Genomic DNA, 19,127 nt, shown 5'->3' with positions numbered 1-19,127 from the left:
TTGGGTAAGAACAAAACACCAAACTTGGTTAAGATATTAATCTGACAAATTTATTTTACTGCAAAAAAAGAAAGAAAAAAAGAGAAAAAAAAAAAACTGCATAGAAAATCCAAAAGCTCAGGAAACTCCAAGCATGACTATGCAATATGCTTATGCTTCAATTTTAATCGGCCGGACATCACTTTTGGCCACTACTGTAGCTTAAATTGGTTTTAATTATAGTGTTTTTTTTTGTTTTGTTTTTTTTCACATAATTTACATACTTCCATTTGAAATTGTGGAAAAATAGTACAAATAAAGAATAAGTAGGTGAATCTAACCTTTAGTGTAGGTGCACAAAAAGAAAGGGGTAAAAAGTTCATGAGACGTGAACGGCTGCTCTATTGTCCTCTACCCACATGCGCTTCTAACATCACAAGATTTGTCCATCTCTCCATCTGTCTCTTATTTCTGTCTCTCTTTTTTTCTCTCTATCCAGTCCTATCCTACAGTAGTCTACTTTCCAACGCATTCTGGTCACGTCGCTCTTCCTTTTTTTTCCAAGAAAGAGACTTTAATTCATCAGTGAGTTTCATTTGCTGATATAGATTATATGACATTGCTACATTGGCAGCTCTTATCTGTCCCCTTTGAAGTGCATGAATGGTGAACGCTGCTCTCGTTTTCGCATTTATTTTCCAAGATGTTAGGTAACATACTCTTTGTTTTTTCCAGAGTTTGATTATGACTTTCAGAGGTTGCAAGGTGAGGCTTTGTCCAGAAGTAGCCATTTCAATTTGGAGGCCTGTTTCAATGAAAACAGCTGGAGGCCCCCATATGAAAAAAAAAAAAAAGACAGACAAACATTTCATGCAATGCAACTGCAATTAATTTATCATCTGTTATACTCAACAATTTTATCTTATATTTCACTTGTAATAGTCTATTTATAAATGCAAATAATCTACTACTATCTACGCATTCTATCTCTTTAACCATAATAAAATTGTACTTTTGACTATGCAAATAAACCACCAGTAGGTGGCGGCAAATCGTTGTCTTAACGAGTGAGTCATTGAATCATTAAGTCAACCGATTCATTCAAAGCCGCTGATTCATTCAGGTATGGGTGAGTTGTTGAGTCAATCGTTAGAATAATTCGTTCAAAAATGCGGATTCATTCATATATATATATATATATATATATATATATATATATATATATATATATATATATATATATATATATATATATATATATATATATATATATATATATATATATAACAAAAAGCTATTTCGTTCTTCTGGTTTAAAAAGCAAAGCTGAACCAACATCACTAAAACAGAGGTACAGGCATTAATTCAGAGTGGCATTAATTGGCTGCTGTGGATGAAGAGTACGTGTCTACGTCTTCAGTTTCTGAGCTTTTCTCAAATTTAACAAAACGTATTTGATTTGATTTGTCTCTGATGATTTTTTGAGAGTTAGTAGTAAAAATCTATAAAATACAATGAATTTTTTTCTTTTTCATTATAGGTGTAATGAAAACCTCAGCAGCAATAAGACATGAGTATGAGATTAACTATTGTGTTACATTTACTAGAGCTCCTTTCATTCATTTGTAGGAAAGTATACTGACATAGTAAGAACACAACAAGGCAGAAAGCTGAGAAAGACAGAGAGAGGGAAACAGCAGCAGACTCAGTTTAGAGCATTTCCTGTGTTTCAAGTGAATCCTGAGAAGTGTTTTTTTCCATTACGTACACAACAACCTCTCTCTACTAAAAAATGTGCTAAAAGCTGAAAAATATGCACTTTTTCAAAAGCACAACAAGCTATTCCATTCCAACAAACCAAAGGACATGACGTGTAATGTTTTTGTACAATCTTTTAGTATAACAATATTTTTTTTATTTAATTAAATAAATATATAGATCATTGTGACTATCTATATAAAGAAATTAATTATATATACACATTTAAAAAATCATTTTATTCAGCGTATATGCATTCAAAGCGAGAGTAAATACATTTTTAATGTTACAGAAGATTTCAAATAAATGCTGTTCTATTGAACTTTCTATTCATAAAGTAATCTTGACAAAAATGTATCATGGTTTCCACAAATATGTTCAGCAGCACAGCTGTTATTTTTTTAAATTAATAATAAGAAGAAATATTTCTTGAGCACCAAATCAGCATATTAGAATGATTTCTGAAGGATCATGTGACACTGAAAACTGATGCTGAAAGATGCTGAAAATTCAGCTTTGCATCACATGAAAATAAATTAAAATAGAAAACAGCTATTTTAAATATTTCCCAATATTATTTTTAACTGTACTGTACTTAAATGCAGTCTTGATGAGCATGAGACTTCTTAAATGCAGTGCACTTCTGTATGCAGTGATTTACATACCCTATCAAGGTCAGCATAGCTTGTGAAAACTAAGTTAGTTGGGCACACCTGGAAGGTTACCAGGCAACATCAGCACAACCTATTTAATGTTTTAGAATATATAATGCATAATATATTTTGGATGGAAAGGAACAAAAATCAACCAATCATTGCGCAACCAATCAGTGCAACTTGTTTACAAGGTTACAGTGATTAGTAATTATAGGGGCTGTAACTGAGCCTCTTAGTCCATACTTAGTACATAGAAGAAGTTGTTTACTAAAGTAAAAGCGTATTTCTGAATGTGCTCTTTGGTTAATATCAATTAGCTCTTACACAATGTGGATCACATTTATCCTTATTGTAGGAAAAGGAACATTATCTCAATCGTATTATACTCCTTTTCAGGGGAAAGGTCACAAAGAGCACACAAAAGCAGATCTCGCAAGTACAAGGTGTGGAAATACTACAATAACTACCAGCTCACATGTTCCATCACAAGCCCTTCTAAGTCTCAGCACTTTTGTGCCTTCCATGTCCTGCCAAGAATACAGCTCCCATGTTACACCGCTACCAAATCCCTCAAGAGCCACAGGTCCACAAAAGATGTAATCAAGCAGAGGAGCCACATATATGCCACCTGCTCTTACTATCTATTTTTAGATGTAGTGAATCTGAACAAACAAGCAAACCAGCCACTTACAATCTACAGCAGAGAAGTCAAGATCAAACATGCCCTCTTTAACCAGATCAAACTTCCGTGGTTTCAATCAAAACTGCCACCATGTCCTTCATCGATAGAGAAGAATACTACACCTGTACATTTTGTTCTCAAATGTTCTGCATTCTGTGTTTTTTTTTCCGTCCTGGTATGTGTGTCAGGTCACAGAGAGGTGGAATTAGTTCACATGGGGGAAAAATGCAGTTCTGCCATTCGTTTGAAGCAAAGCTAACATGTCTTCTGACACGCAAGGTCTCCTACAGTGTAGGGCTTTCCCAAAATGAGGGCGAACAAAAGGGAGAATAATCTGAAATTTGTATTTATTGCCGGTGGAAATGATTTTCACAAGTTTCACATGATGTCGTCATAGAGCTCTGCCTTGGACCTATTACAGGGACATTATTACTCGAGCAACCTGATGTGAAGTGCCTCGGTCAATGGTAATAATATGATGATGGTTCACGGCTCGCTTTTTGCAGGGTGGTCAGATTTAGGGGTGACCAGAGCTAGTTGTCATTATTTTTACCTAATTTAAACCTCAAAAACCTAAAACACTGGCAACAAAAAAGCGTATATTTCACTGAACACATTGACACAATAGAGGGGCACGTTGTCATGCTCAAGTTCAAGTTCAGCTTTATTTCTCTAGCGCATTTTGAACAACCTTGGTTTACCAAAGTGCTGCACATAATACATAAACACAGTCACAGACGGTTATACGGACGAGAAAAGATGAGTTTTTAGCATAGATTTGAACTCGGAAACCATGGGAGCAGCTCTAACAGATACTGTAATGGCATAATGGCTATTCCACAGCCTGAGGCCTTGAGTGGCTGGATTGTTGAGGGCTTTGGAAACAAATAGCCAAATTTTAAAATCAATATCGGACTGGTAGCCAATGCAGAGAGCGTAAGATAGGCGTAATATGACCGCATTAGTGACTGCCCATGAGCAGACAAATTTTGGACCATTTGAAGGTGGGAAATGTTAGAGAGGCAACCCATTAAAAAAGTATATATTACAAGTGCTATATACATATTATATGTGCTACACTGTCACAGTGAAAACTGTTTAAAGACAGTGATTTGAAAGTATATTTTGAAGTACTAATGCACACACACAAAACACCTTTCACAACTTATTTTGGGTTAAAATATATTATAGGCTCTTCAATGGCTTTCAAATTTTAACGGAACACACACACACATTGGAATTCGTATAATTGTCAGGACATTCCATAGGTGTAATGGTTTTTATACTGAGCTATTGACATTTTCAAGCCACTAACCCTAACCCTACACCTAAATCTACCCATCACAGAAAACTTTTTCAAAAACCATAATTTAATATGATTTATAAGCTGTTTTCCTCATGGGGACCAACAAATTTCCCCACAATGTCAACGATTTCTAGTATGTCCATCCTTATAGGGAATCACCTATATACAGTATATACCTGAACCACACACACACACACACTACTGCGCAAAAGTTTGTCGTCAGAAAAAAAAAATTTTGCTGAAAGAAATTAATACTTTTATTCAGTTTTCTTCAATTGATCAAAAATGACAGTGAAAAATGAAAAAGTATATTAAATTACAACATAAAATTGTAAAATCTCCCTTATTATACAGTTGAATCTTGTCTGGCTGTACAGTATGTCAGTGTGGGTTCCTTATAGCTACAACTAACCCCAGTCTGCCCTTTACACATGATTGAACAAATTCCCTTACACAGTATATTCAAAGTTCACACAGACACACACAGACAGATGAGTGAAATGTTTTTATGTCCCTAGTGAGACATTGGTGTCTGGAACACCATATTATTTTGTGATCCTCATCTCCTGTATGAAGTACCTGTACAATTTTTGCTTCCTTTGTTTTTTCCTGTGCTGAGCTAGAGCAAAGAGAGAGCCAAATCACATGAGCCCTCCGATCAATCAATCTCCCAGGATGCTTTGCGCTTAAAATGACCTTCATTGAGGGTGGAGCACTAGTCCAGTGATTCATGGTCCAGGGATCAGCAACTCCGGTCCTGGAGGGCCACTGTCCTGCAGAGTTTAGCTTCAGCCCTGATAAAAACTCACCTGCCTGTATCTATCTAGTAATCCTGAAAACACTGGTTGCCTTGTTCAGGTGTGTTTAATTAGGGTTGGAGCTAAACTCTGCAGGACAGTGGCCCTCCAGGACCGGAGTTGCTGATCCCTCTAGTCCATTGGTTCCCAACCTGGGGTCCGCGCCCCCCTTAGGGGGGCGCCAGAGTTCACAGGGGGGGCGCGGGAGCGGATATGCTTTGAGGTGAATTTCAATTACAATTTCATTATTTCAAATGTATAGGAGGGTTGCGCGTGGCAAGCACGTTCATAATGTAAGAGACGCCGGCGCGACCACAACATTGCCCAACATCAAATGGCAAACGTAATGCAAGCGGAACGAAACTGCTCGTTATTGTGTGGTTGAAGGACCGTTTATCAGTTTGGACCAGTGCAGCGCGAGCCGATCGTGATCATGCGATAATGTTACTACACAGCGCTAATAAGAGATCCAGTAAATAAAGCATTTCAATTCGCGATTGAAGTAATAACATCGCTGCGAGATCTAGTGAGAAACATTCACATTTCTCCGTTATTAACGGATCAGCGCTGACGTGGAAAGCTGGAAGAAACAGTGTCCACAGATCTGCAACATTCACCATGGATTTACTGTAGTAACACTAACTGCACCCATGGAAGTTTGACAGGAATAGGCTATAATGCCTTCAAGTAACATTACATCGGTTTTATTTTTACATTATGAATACAATTGCTGCCCTCAAATGTTAATCTGAAATAATATAAACCTTTGTTTATAACTACTACAATATTACATTTTTGTTTTGTTTTATATGCTCATAAGAAGAGTGAATTATAGCTCTAGAATTGCTAAAAGTAAAAAAAAAAAAAAAAATCATACTTTATGATGTTTTTTAATTAAAAAAAAGAATAAAAAAATGAAATCAAGGAAATTTCTCTGGCATTTCTTTCTTTTTGCTGTATCAAAGTATGTATGTACTATGTACGTACCTACGTAGTAAGTATGTATCATACCGAACCGTGAATTTTGTGAACCGTTACACCCCTAAATATATATATATATATATATATATATATATATATATATATATATATATATATATATATATATTTGGGGGGGGGGGTCACGGATTGTTAAATATGTACATAGGGGGGGCCCCAAGGAAAAAGGTTGGGAACCACTGGTCTAGTCGTCATCATCAGGTAATCAACGGAACTGGCGCCTGAGCCGATCTGAGGTGTACAGTGTATGTGTGTGTACTGTTATTCTTATACCACACAATAAGCCATTCATATTGACCGAATCACATCCTGTCTACTTTCTTACCAAATAAACATCATGTCAGCGATTGTAAGCCTAAACAAGGGTTCAGACGAATGGAAGGTGGATAAGAGACGTGAATGGATATAATGGCAGTCGTCCAACACACTGTGTTTTTAAATAGATCCTGCTCATGAAGTGAATGGAGAGGGTTTTTTATTATTATTTTTCAGGGGACTCACTCAGTGCTCTAAATGAGCAATGAACCTGACAAAAAAAAAATCTTCTTAGCACATGTAAAGGCTGTAATGTTGGCGAGTATGACGAGTTCCATGTTGTATTTCACGTTTTGGTTTCTTGTACCTTGCAATAATCCAAATTAAGTTCATATGACCATATGGTAACATTTTCTTTTTGTTGAACATACTAAAAACATGGTGTACGAGTCTCTAGAGTAGCGAACAGCAGAGATTATTGTCAATTTTAAGGGGAAAAAATAATAAACTCAGTGTAATTAGAACCACCGGACCTCTGCTTGACCTATACGCCTTAAGTCTCCTACTTTCATAAGACCTCCCCATTTCCCTTCAGTCTCTGAAAGTCTGGGTTCAGGAAGGCCAGTGTGGGGAGGAGGTTGATTTAATTCAATACAACATTAAACTCTAAATGAGATTCTTCCTGCCCAAGACCAGAAAGAGCTCAGGACCAGGCCGAGAATGGGTGGGTGAGGAAACTCACAGGCCGCTGGGTTCAGTGAGGGCCAGAGGGGCGACAGGAAGAAGGGGTCATGATGACTTGAGCTCCCAGCGTTGTGTGACATTATTCTATTGAACCAGCTACAAAACCTGTAAAATTGAATCTTTAAAATTACAAATGAATCTGCATTACATTTTCTGGCCATACTGTCCAAAAAATATCATAAGTTTGCATGTTGTTTACGTGAAGCTTTATTTTGTATTGGTGTCATGCATACGATTTTAGAATGAAATGATAATGTTGCATGATTCTAAAATCGTATGCATGACACCAATACAAAATAAAGCTTCATGTAAACAACATGCAAACTTTTTTGGACAGTATGACTAGAATGTAATGCAGATTCATTTGTAATTTTACAGATTTAACTTGTCTTTTTCTAATCATACTGCCCAAAAACATCATAGGTTTGCATGTTGTTTACGTACAGCTGCTGTTGTCGTCATGCATACGATTGTACAGTGAAATGACAAATTAATCTGTATTACAGATTCATACCTCATTTTACAGATTCAACTTGTCATCTTCTTGTCATTCTGTCCAAAAACATCCTAGGTTTGCATGTTGTTTGTGTCCATATTTATTTTGTACTGCTGGCATCATGCATACAATTTAACAGTGAAATGACAAATGAATCTGTATTATAGATTCATTTGTCATATTTTTTACAGATTCAACTTGTCATTTTGTCCAAAAACCTCATAGGTTTGCATGTTGTTTACATGCATATTTATTTTATACTGCTGTTGTTATGCATATGATTTTACAGTGAAATGACAAAAATAAATCTATATTACAGATTCATATGTCATTTTACAGATTCAACTGTAAAATACTGTCCAAAAACATCATAGGTTTGCATGTTGTTTATGTACAGCTTTATTTTGTACTGCTGGCATCATGCATACAATTGCAAACTGATATTATATTAGATTAATTCTATGCATGAGGTCAACACTACAAAATAAAGCTGCACGTAAACAACATGCAAACTTATGATATTTCTTGACAGTAAAGATGGATTACACATTGAAAACAAAATGATCCCAAGAAAAGCCTGGCCTTCCAGCCCCAGAAGCACTGCCCGTTGTGTGTGGTTAATGACACACAATTGAGAGTGTAAACAAACTGTCTGGGAACGAATAAATCATTGCACATAGCTCATCAAAGTAAACAACCTGAGGTAAACAAGGCAGACAAGGGCTCCTGTCTCTAGGCAAAATAGTTCCTAAAGATACAAAGCACCATGCCAGAGCCAGTTCATGTGATACAGTCTGCATTTGATTCGCTTCAGACCTAATCTGTGAAGGATTGCGTGACAGCCCTTGGAGAAAATAAATGATCTGAATTCCGGATTAAACTTCAGCAAACACTTGGAACGGATGGCTAATTTTCTGTCCAAAAATGATCAGGCTAAAATTTCACTAAATTTGGAATGTATCTTTTGTGTTACAATGGTATTTTGGCTTAGAGGTTTCAAGACATTCCATTCTTCTGGTTACTTAACAATGATGCTATGTCTATCAGTGAGACAAACAGAAGAAGTTTGCTGTTCAGAACCAAACAATGGCTGAATGGGATTTGACCTTTGGCCCTTTACAGTGGTCAATTGCCATGCAATGAATTTACCTGTAAATGACCCCATTTTGGTGCAGGAACATGAGGGCTGAGGTCACCTCAGCAGCATAGAACCTGGAACGAGCTTCATCGAATTTGCGTGAACGCTGAATCTGGAACATCAGGTCTCCGCCATTCACATATTCCATGACAAAGAACAAACGGTCCTGAAGATAACAAATAGAAGAAACAAGGTCATTGCTCAATAACGCAATAACTTTTCTAAATGTTTCATCCAAACATTTCAGTTCCTTAATCTAATTAAAGATTATTTTGAGAAAGTCTTCGTCTTAACCTCTTAATCTGCACCCCTATTTTTGAGAATTTGTTGCATGTTAACATGTTAACTTATATTTTTGGTAAACACTGCTTTAGGTAATACATTTTATACATTTTGAGATGGACGTGATAGTGATAGACTGAGACATATTATCTCAAAACCTTTTGACAGAACCATTACAAAGAATCATCTCATTTCCATTCACACTTTAATACAGTGATCCGCCCACAACTTTCAAGGTCCTTTAACAGAATCAAACACTGTGAAAAAAAAAAAGCCTAGCCTAGCCTTACATAAAGGACCCAGGCATAGGGGAATGCACTTTCAAAAGAAAATATGTTTTGAGAAATTACGAAATCCACCGATTAACCACAACTGGTGTTAAAAGACAAACAATACACAGAATAGAATATAAATGTTGGGAAGTTCAGAGTCAGTGAGAGGAGACACAGGCCTAGAAGCATCCATCCGTTCTAAGAAAGCATGAACCCATTGCCCTGCTCGGCTGAATAGAAAATAACTCATTATCTTCAGTGGGTCATGCACATCATTTCAAAAAATCAAGATGTATATCAAACCCACACATACTGAGAGTCCAGCTATGTGACTTGTGTCCTAGTCAGCAGACATACAGATTGGCTCAGGAAATATGCTGAACTGTGAACAAACATACTCATAATCATCGTTCATTTGTCAAATCATGGAGAAGAACCGGTTTACCACCGAATTTGGATCTTTCTCCCAAAAAGTTACTAACAATGGAAAATGATACAACTTGATTGAATTATTTTTAAAAAAAGAGTTCATAGTGGGGTTTTTTACACATTGTGTGCATATTTTCTATGTTGCAGGATAAAACAATTTTTGACTTGGAGCGGAAAAGTCCTGAAGTGTATCTTTGGGGTGTGGAAAATATTTTAGGGCTGCAGCTATCGATTCTTTTTGTAATCGATTAATCTAGCACTTAATCGATCGATTAATCGAGTAATCGGATAAAAAAAAATTAGTGTGTTTTTAAACAATCAAAACAAATAATGCATAACGAAAATGATGTGACTGAAAAACTCCAATTTGGCTCCAAAACTAAGCCTACTTATTGTAATTTTTACCCATTTAGTGTTTATAAGTGCCAGTGCCAACACTTATATAACAATACAGTTAAGTCAACTTTATAATGTAAAACATGTATAACATGTAAAACTATGAATACAAACTTAAATAGTAAAGGCCATTTGCCCTTAGTTTTATCTTCTTAATACAACATTACAAAAAAAGGATTGCACCTTCTGCAAATTTCCCACTGGAGAACAAAAATAAATGAAATGAATATAAAATATCAAGCCAAACAGGTACACAATGTATACAATTTATATAAAAAAAATAAGTGTAGCTTTGAAAAGGGGAATGTTTTATTGCAAATATGCATTTTGTTAAATAGAAAAAGAACAGCATTTTGTTTTTCACTTAGGCTAGTTGAAGGATATTAGCACGTTTTGTAGTATTATATATATTTTTTTGTTAATTTAAAATGTTCTATGTTCAATTACTTTGGTAGCCGATTATGTCTTCCCCAAAAGTACGAGTGGATTTGGAGAAGCAGGCTGGGGAGTTTCATTTTTTGTTGTTGTCTGTAACTATTTAGTAGACGTGACATAGCCTACAAACAAGGCCTCGCAAAGACTGCAATACAATATTTGTTCCTCCATCACGTCTCGGTGTATACAGTGAACGCATGCTGAAATTATTTTTGCGTGGCTACATAAAAGTTTAAGCATATGTGACCCTGGACCACAAAACCAGTCTTATGTGTATTTTTTCTAAAATTGAGATTTATACATCATCTGAAAGCTGAATACACGATCTTTCCATTGATGTATGGTTTATTAGGATAGGACAATATTTGTCCGAGAAACAACTATTTGAAAATCTGGAATCTGAGGGTGCAAAAAAATCGGAATATTGAGAAAATCGCCTTTAAAGTTGTCCATTTCTATTGGCGATAGTGCTGCATCCATTCACAAAAATAAATGTTTTATATATTTAAGGTGGGAAATTTACAAAATATCTTCATGGAACATGATCTTTACTTAATATCCTAATGATTTTTGACATAAAAGAAAAATCTATAATTTTGACCCATACAATGTTTTGTTGGCTATTGCCACAAATATACCCGTGCAACATAAGACTGGTTTTGTGATCCAGGGTCACATATGTGATGCATTGCCGCGTGAGAGAGACGAGGGTGCGTGTGTGTGTGTGTGTGTGTGTGAAGGGGTTCTTTCTTTAGGCTATACGCAGTGGCGCAAAAAGTGGGTATGCGCTATATGCGGCGCATAGGGGCGCGCAGCACCAGGGGGGCGCCAATAAAGCGATGGTCTTTTTTTTTTTTTTTTTTTTTATCTATACGTAGACTGTTGTGCATTTCTAAATAATTTCTGCATTTCCTCAATGTTATATAACTTTTTAGAGGACTAACAGGCTAGAGTAGGATATTCATAAGATTCCATCATATAATTTTGACATAGAGAGGGGGGGGGGGGGGGATAATATCGCGAGCAGGCGGGGGCGCCGTGAGCGCTGAGCGAGCACGTACGAGTCGAAAAAGATGGATAAAGCAAAAAAGCTGTCGAGCTAAAAATAGAAAAAGATAGAGGGAAAATGAGATGGCATGTCAATTGATGCGCCAGCAGCTAAATAAGTGGATGGTCAAAGGCAACCGGTAGGATTTAAAGTGTGACGTCCACGCATGTAGGCTAGGAGATTCCCGGTGGGCCGACGTTCTTTTTGGGCTGATACATCTAGGCTATTTTTTTTTTGTCTTTGTCTTAACGGCCCACAAAACTCGTACATCGACGGCCCATTCGTTTTATTTTGTTTTGCTTAATTGGTGGCGCTGGGTTAGTGCCGTTGTAATACATTGGTAAAAAAAAATAATAATAAAAAAAAAAAAAATATATATATATATATATATATATATATATATATATATATATTTTTTTTTTTTTTTTCATTACACACGTAGACCAGCGGCCCATTGGTTCTTTTCTTGATTGACACTGGGCTGGCCCAATCACATCTTTAATTTGAAGTATAGAAATTAGTACAAAACTAATTATTAAAGTTTCCTTTAGTTTTCAGTGCATTTGTTTAACAATATATGGCTATTACTATCATTTATTTCTTTGTTGTTGTTTTTTTTTTTGGGTGGGGTGGGGGGCGCCAAAATTGTTGCTGCATACACCTCTGACACTGGGTAGTTGCGCCCCTGGCTATACGTATACGTTTCTTAAAAACATCAAAGCTAAACATCATATCTAGTCAAACCGCATCACGACATCACTAAATACAGTATGGGATTAAAATCAGCGAACATCATTGTATAGGATTAGGCACGGGCGGAAATATTGGCGCTGGGTCTAAAAAAAATGCGGGGGACAGAATCGTTACCTTGTTTCAGCGACGCTGAAAGGAAGCGATCCCAAACTTTAGACATTCTCTGCCGTTTATGGACATCTTTACTCTCCGCCATCGCGCCAAATAAATTCAAAATGTATCACGCGCTATGGTGTGCTTCCTGAACACTGAACAACGGTCCGTGTGAAATCAGATCCCTGCGCGTATAGTGCGCGTCATAGGAATTTAACGAGGCTTCGAGGCAGAGTTTTTGCCTCGAGGAATTTTTGTAATCGAGTAAATCGAGTAACTCGATGAATCGTTGCAGCCCTAAAATATTTCCTTTAATATTCCTTGCTACCCATGTCTTTTCTCCAAATTTAGACAATAATGAAGTGTGGGTGATATTTTAAGACATTAAAAGCCTCATCCAACTGGTTCACTTTGGTGATATGAATGATATGCTGATTTTTTTAGAACAGAAATCACGCTTTCATTGTAATCTTGCATAATTGTGGGCCAGTCTGCCCTGTCTGTCCCTTTGCTATGAAAGCGAATTTAAACAGGATGCTGAAATAGTTTGTTTAAAATGTGCCCAAAGTTACAGCAAAGGCCCACCCAATCAAATGCCAATAAACATTTCCTGCCTCTAATTAGAAATGTACAGATACTGGCGTCTTGCGCCGTGCAAGAGAAAAGGTCTGATCGACAGATAACCACCAAGACCCAACAAGCCGGTCTAACAGAGTGTATCAGCCGGGCTTCATCTGCACTACAAATGATTGAGTGTTAAAGTACACCTTACATAACACATACAAGACACACTTTAACCTTAAAGAACATGAAAAGTGTCTCACCTAAATGTGTATAAAAACTGAGTGTGAGCTTTCTTCTGTTAGCTGGTGTTGGCTGAAGTTGTGCCCCACTTTTCTTCATGGTAATTGTCATTCCCCACAGTGAGATTACCACACTCCGTACTAGCTTAACAAATGACCAGCTTTGTGAAGCTGATAGGAACAGGATATAATTATAATTTCAGTACAGAGTGTATTGTGTGTGTGGCCCTGGACATTAATCAAGAATGTTTATCTTTAAGTCCAAAGCTAATAACGGACTTTGTGTTTCGTGTCCAGAAGTCTGAGACCACTAATAAAATCGTTCTAATTTTGCATGCTTTAATTTGATGTGTTTGACTTGAAGTGGCAGACCAATTGGTGTATGACATCAAAGTACAGCGAGAGCAATTAGAGAGCAGTCGGCTCTGTATACTTTCGAATCGCTCTTGCGGTACTTTGATGAAATAAACTGATCGGTTTGTGCATCGCAGCTTTAAGTTGAAAACACTTAAAAATTTTCAGCTTAACAATGTGAGTGAAAATTTTTATTCGAAAAATTAACATCAATGCCAAATTGTCGACAAAAAGTTCATATAAATTAAAAAAAAATACATTTAAATGATTTGTTTAAATTATTGTTTTGTTTGAATGTAACAAAATGCTAAATCCCAAAAATGATTTAATTCATTCACTACACACAGGGCCTAAAATGAACACTCGGCAAGAGCCAAAAGCGAGTAAAGATCGGCGTTGGCTAGTAAATGAAACCGTGTCAATCGGCAGTTGACAGTCTACCTAACATTCTAACATACTAACATTCTAACAATGCAATGTTGTGGAAACATGAAAGTAAACAAATAGTTGTCAGGCCAGTGTTGCATCGTCACGAAAGCTTAAGCCTTGCCAGTTTAAATATTCAAGCGCAAAAAGACTCAAAAGGGAACTTTCGTCACTGTATGGAAAGTTTTGTGTGTGCACATATCCGAAGCACATGCACAGAAAGCAGTGTCTCAGACAGCATGCAAATACTGAATTGAGCTCTCTGTCACGACTTTTTGCGCGTGATTGTACAAATTCACAAAAAAATGTGTACAAAAATGGCCGTCAGTCCATGACTGAGATGATGAAAGCTAGAGTACTGAATTTCTAAAGCAAAGGTTTAGAACATACAGTCCTCTCTCCAGCCCTTTACATCAATAGAAATCAGGATTAGAATTGACAGGGATAAAACCGCCACTGAAAGTGACAAAAATGTCCCAGAAATAGAAAAAAATAAAAACAATGTATTTGAAATATATATTATTTGTTACATAAATGCCGTACTGTCACTTTTGTTCAATTTAATGCATTTTTACTGAATAAAAGTGTTCATTTCAGTCAAGAAAATGACTGAAACGAAACCTTTGAAATGCAGTGTCTCTGTAAATTTAGTCTCAAATGTGAATGTTGTTGAATGTGTAGGTAATAATAAAATACTTTAAAATAACTCCAAAACCTAAACCTTATCCTGGTGGTTTAAAATGTATTCTATCAGTAAGTTATGTAAATCAATGCATTATTTCAGGTCTACTAGAATAGGTTTACACGATTTAATGTTCAAAAAACAATTTATTTTTGCAGCACCTGTTTTCACACTCTGTTGGAATGCTCTGTTTCTTTAAAACCGGCCTTCTGAAAAGAGCGGTCTGCTCTGATTGGTCAGCTGGCCGCTTAGAGTGTGTGTGGGGAAATATAACGCCCTTTAACATAACCGGCGCCCGAGGCGCTGTAAATACTATAATGAAGCTAACTATGGCTTCAGTTTTAGAGTATCAGTTCGAGCCCGAGTCTGATATAGACAGCTGATCGACCCTAACCACCTTCGCAAGCACAACTTTTATGCCTCTAACATTTCAGATTTGATGTTGAAACCTTTCTCTACATCACAGTGAAAACTATATGCCCATTAACACACTGACCTGCATCAATCTGTGAAAGCAGAAACATTGAGAATACAACAAAAAGTTGTGGTTGAACTGCCGAGAAATAGTTTTAATAGTAAAAACTGTCACATGGTGACATAGCTACGTAACAGAAATAATAGCAGACGAGGCATTTCAGAAAGGAAGAGATTAACTCTCCTTGCTGTGGACTTTTTAGATTGTTTACATGCATTAACAGGTATATTACATGCTAAAGAAAAGGTAAAATAAAATAAAACAAACATAGGCCTATTTAAATTATTCAATAAAAGTATTTATATTCCAATATGAAAATGAAAAAAAAATAAAAATACTTATATAAACCCCTGAAAATCAACTACAGGGGGAAATATTGGCCTTAATCTACTACCACTTTGGATCAATATCTCCATCATTCACATCTGGCAATATTTCTGAGTCTCAATTAATATTGCAGCGATTGCCAGAAATATAACACACACATTTGGCATTCTAGTATACAACAGACCCAGTGAGCTCATGTGAAGTAGCAACACACATTGCTGCCAGCGACTTTTAAAACACTCTGGCCAAGAAGCTGTCGCTCTTCACTTGATGATGCTTGTCATTACAGTAGGAATTTCTCTCCCAGAACATCACGCATACTGTATAAGCCTCTTAACACAGCATATATGCAGAAACCTTGTTGCTCTTTCTCCCTCTGTCCATCATAATGTTCTTAAATGGCCCAATCAGATTCTTTTTCAGGTTCGAGCATGCCACTATGTTTCCTATAAAACACTGTGTTTGAGAACACGTTTTTGTGAGGAATGTTTCTACAGAGAAAAGTTTCTGAAGCTCAGTGTAGCAGAAAGTGCTGCAAAAACACAGACGTTGGGTAAACAGGGCTTAGCGTGTAAGTCAGTGCTATACAGGTTTTCTGGTTTCCTTACATGGATGCAACCTGATACTACACAAATATGACAACAACGGGATATTTATACTCTTAGTGTACAGTAAATGTTGCTAAACATGAGCTAGGCATTTTTTTTATTTTTTATAAGAACAAACAAAAGAATTCACCAGAACTTCAGCCATCCATCTTCCAACTGTCTGGAGACATTACACAATGTAAATAATGAATATGTAAGTAGTTGCACATAGACATTACAAACTTAAATCCACAGTATAGGAGGTAAAATGCTCCCTGTTCTTGACATACATGCTTGGGGAAATGTCTTTTTCCTGTTATGGTGCCCTGCTTTGTTTCTGATAGGATCAATGTTCCTCCACTTGGCTGTTGGACTCCAGATTAGCAAAATAAATAATAAAATAAATATTATATTAAAGGAGAACTCCGGTCAATTTTAACATTGAGCTCATTTTTTTGTAAATTTGGAGTGCTGTCAATACAGAGAACAACGACAAAAATCGGTGTTGCATACACCATGTTATTCTATTTTTAAAATTTGCACCCTGTTGACTTCAATGGGGCAAGTTTTAAACCTGCTTTTAGCCTCTTAACATCCTTGATGTGTCATTACAAGTGCACAGGTCATGTGAGTGATTCCTTCGGGGTGAACACGGGTGAATCTGACTGCAGTATATGTGAAAGATATTAATAAAAATGATGTTATTTCAGCCAGCGCACATACCTGTATTTACTTTCTGTTTTCGGTCCAAGTCCATAGTAATCGATTGTCGAGTTCACGCGCGTGATCATAGGTAACTAAACCTATGCGTGTGAACTCAACAATCGATTACTATGGACTTCGACCGAAAACAGGATGTAAATACAGGTATGTGCGCTGGCTGAAATAACATCATTTTTATTCATATCTTTCACATCTACTGCAGTCAGATTCACCCGTGATCACTCTGAAGGAATCACTCACAATGGCTGTGCACTTGTAATGACACATCAAGGATGTTAAGAGGCTAAAAGCAAGTTTAAAACTTGCCCCATTGCACTCCAAATTTACAAAAAAATGAGCTCAATGTTAAAATTGACCGGAGTTCTCCTTTAAAAAAAAATCACAAATTATGTCAAATATTTTTTTGGGGGTGGGGGTGGGGATTCCACTTTGTCTGCCATCGGTTATTCAATTATTCGAATAGTTGATTTAGTATTTTACATTAATGACACTTGTTGTGATAAATTTCCTGTATTCTCTTGAGCATTCCTGAGTATTTATTATTAAAGATGGTTCTCGTTGTTAAAACATTTTCTTTTTCTTTCTTTTTTTGGGGGATTACAGTAATACTTAACTGCAACGGCAATGCAAACAATTTGCCGTCACATACAATCACATTGACTGCAAACTACCTCTCTTCTTTCTTCAGTCTGTAAAGCCCCTAATGACAATGTAACAAAGAAGGATCTCAATCCACATGATACAAGCCATCTTGTAAGAATTCAGTTAAATAATAAAAAGAATCTTCGTTTTTTTTGCTTGTGAGAACAAGCTGTATTAGCAGATCAAATTCAATTCTTCAGGAATGCATTCCTCCTTCTATGAGAAAGAAAAAGACAGATAAAATAAACAAATGTACAAAATCCATATGTCACTCATGAGTATTTCGTTAAGGGTGCAGAAAAGCAAACACATGCTGGATTCGATCCGTTAACAGAGTTTAAGGACTTTTAAATGAAAACATGCATCTGTGATATGTGCGGAGGACTGTGTGTCTTCTGTCTTCTTCAGTTGAAGGAGAGACATGTACGGCTGCCTACACAGATGTCACAAAGTGAGCAGCCGCAATCTGACTGCGATTAATGGAGCGACTACAGAACATAAATGTGAGGGAGCCAGGCCAAGACATCTGGGAGCGCTCCAACCTGCTGTCCAAGAGCAGAGATGAGCCAAACAGAGCAAGACATTTCATTCCACGACCTTGGTAAAGAACTTAAGTGGGGGAGTATAAACTGACCAAATTGGAAGTGATCATAAAAACTTTGAGAACATCCTCCAAAAAACAAAGGGGAAAAACAAATTGATTTATAAATAATCAGAATTGCTCTCTCACTGCCTGAAGTTTTTTCGCTCTATAAGTTTCCATATGCGCTTTAGCTGGTTGTATAATGTTATTTACATTGCTTAGCTGTAATTACAGGGATAAGAGCTGTACTGTGATCCTGAGGCTGATTGCAGTCTGAAAATCATGATAAAACTCTGGTTCATTAGAGTGCACATTTAGGAACAACCTTTCTGCTCATGTCAAGGCATTCCTCTGGAATATCAATATTAACATTTATACACTCGGCTGCCAATTTTATCCCCCAAAAAAAAGAGGCTTGAATTCATGCATTTTTAGCATGTGTGTTCTCTGGGAATTAAAGCCATGATGACCTTGGTGTTGAGAACCTTTAATGTTTCATAAACATTCATACATAATGTGTTTTGAAGCGGGAAAGCCACAAACTTCTATAACTCAAAAAAAACAAAAAACAAAAAAAAACAAAAAAACGCGTATAAGTAGTCTAATAGACTATGTTCATAGTTGGAACAGTAATGTTGGTAGTTTTAGCATCTCTTGAACACTTCAAATTCAGCTTTATTTGTTATTGTAAATGCCTTTCTTACTAACTTTAATTGTGTTATTTAATTTGATTTAAGTTCAATGTGTGTCCTTTTATCTCTTTAGAATTTTGATCCACTACTACATATGAAACATTTATTTCTTTAATTTGTTCATTTATTCTTTTCTTCTTTTTATATTATTTTAAGTTGACTCCATATAAAACTTTTAAAAAGCATTTTCCAATTATGTTATAAATGCATGCAGTCTAATGAGCTTATATTAATCGATTCTATTTCAAATGAATGCTGTTCATTTGAACCTTCTCTTCATCTAAGAATCCATTTTTTTTATCAGTTTCCACAAAAA

The 19,127-nt window shown here is 36.4% G+C and overlaps 1 protein-coding gene across 1 annotated transcript in view; it reads right to left on the bottom strand.

Moving 5' to 3' along the window:
• prkceb (protein kinase C, epsilon b) overlaps positions 1-19,127 on the bottom strand; it is a 128,033-nt gene that overhangs the window by 17,260 nt on the left and 91,646 nt on the right. The window contains exon 11 of the mRNA XM_081351851.1: positions 8,821-8,975. Within this exon, the coding sequence (XP_081207977.1) occupies positions 8,821-8,975 (155 nt within the window). The remainder of the gene's footprint in view (positions 1-8,820; positions 8,976-19,127) is intronic.

The sequence above is a fragment of the Scardinius erythrophthalmus genome (assembly GCF_964197995.2).
Source record: "Scardinius erythrophthalmus genome assembly, chromosome: 21".
In the NCBI taxonomy this organism is placed as follows: Eukaryota; Metazoa; Chordata; class Actinopteri; order Cypriniformes; family Leuciscidae; genus Scardinius; species Scardinius erythrophthalmus.
Note: the sequence above shows the minus strand (reverse complement) of the source record. Positions and strands in the feature narration are given on the sequence as shown.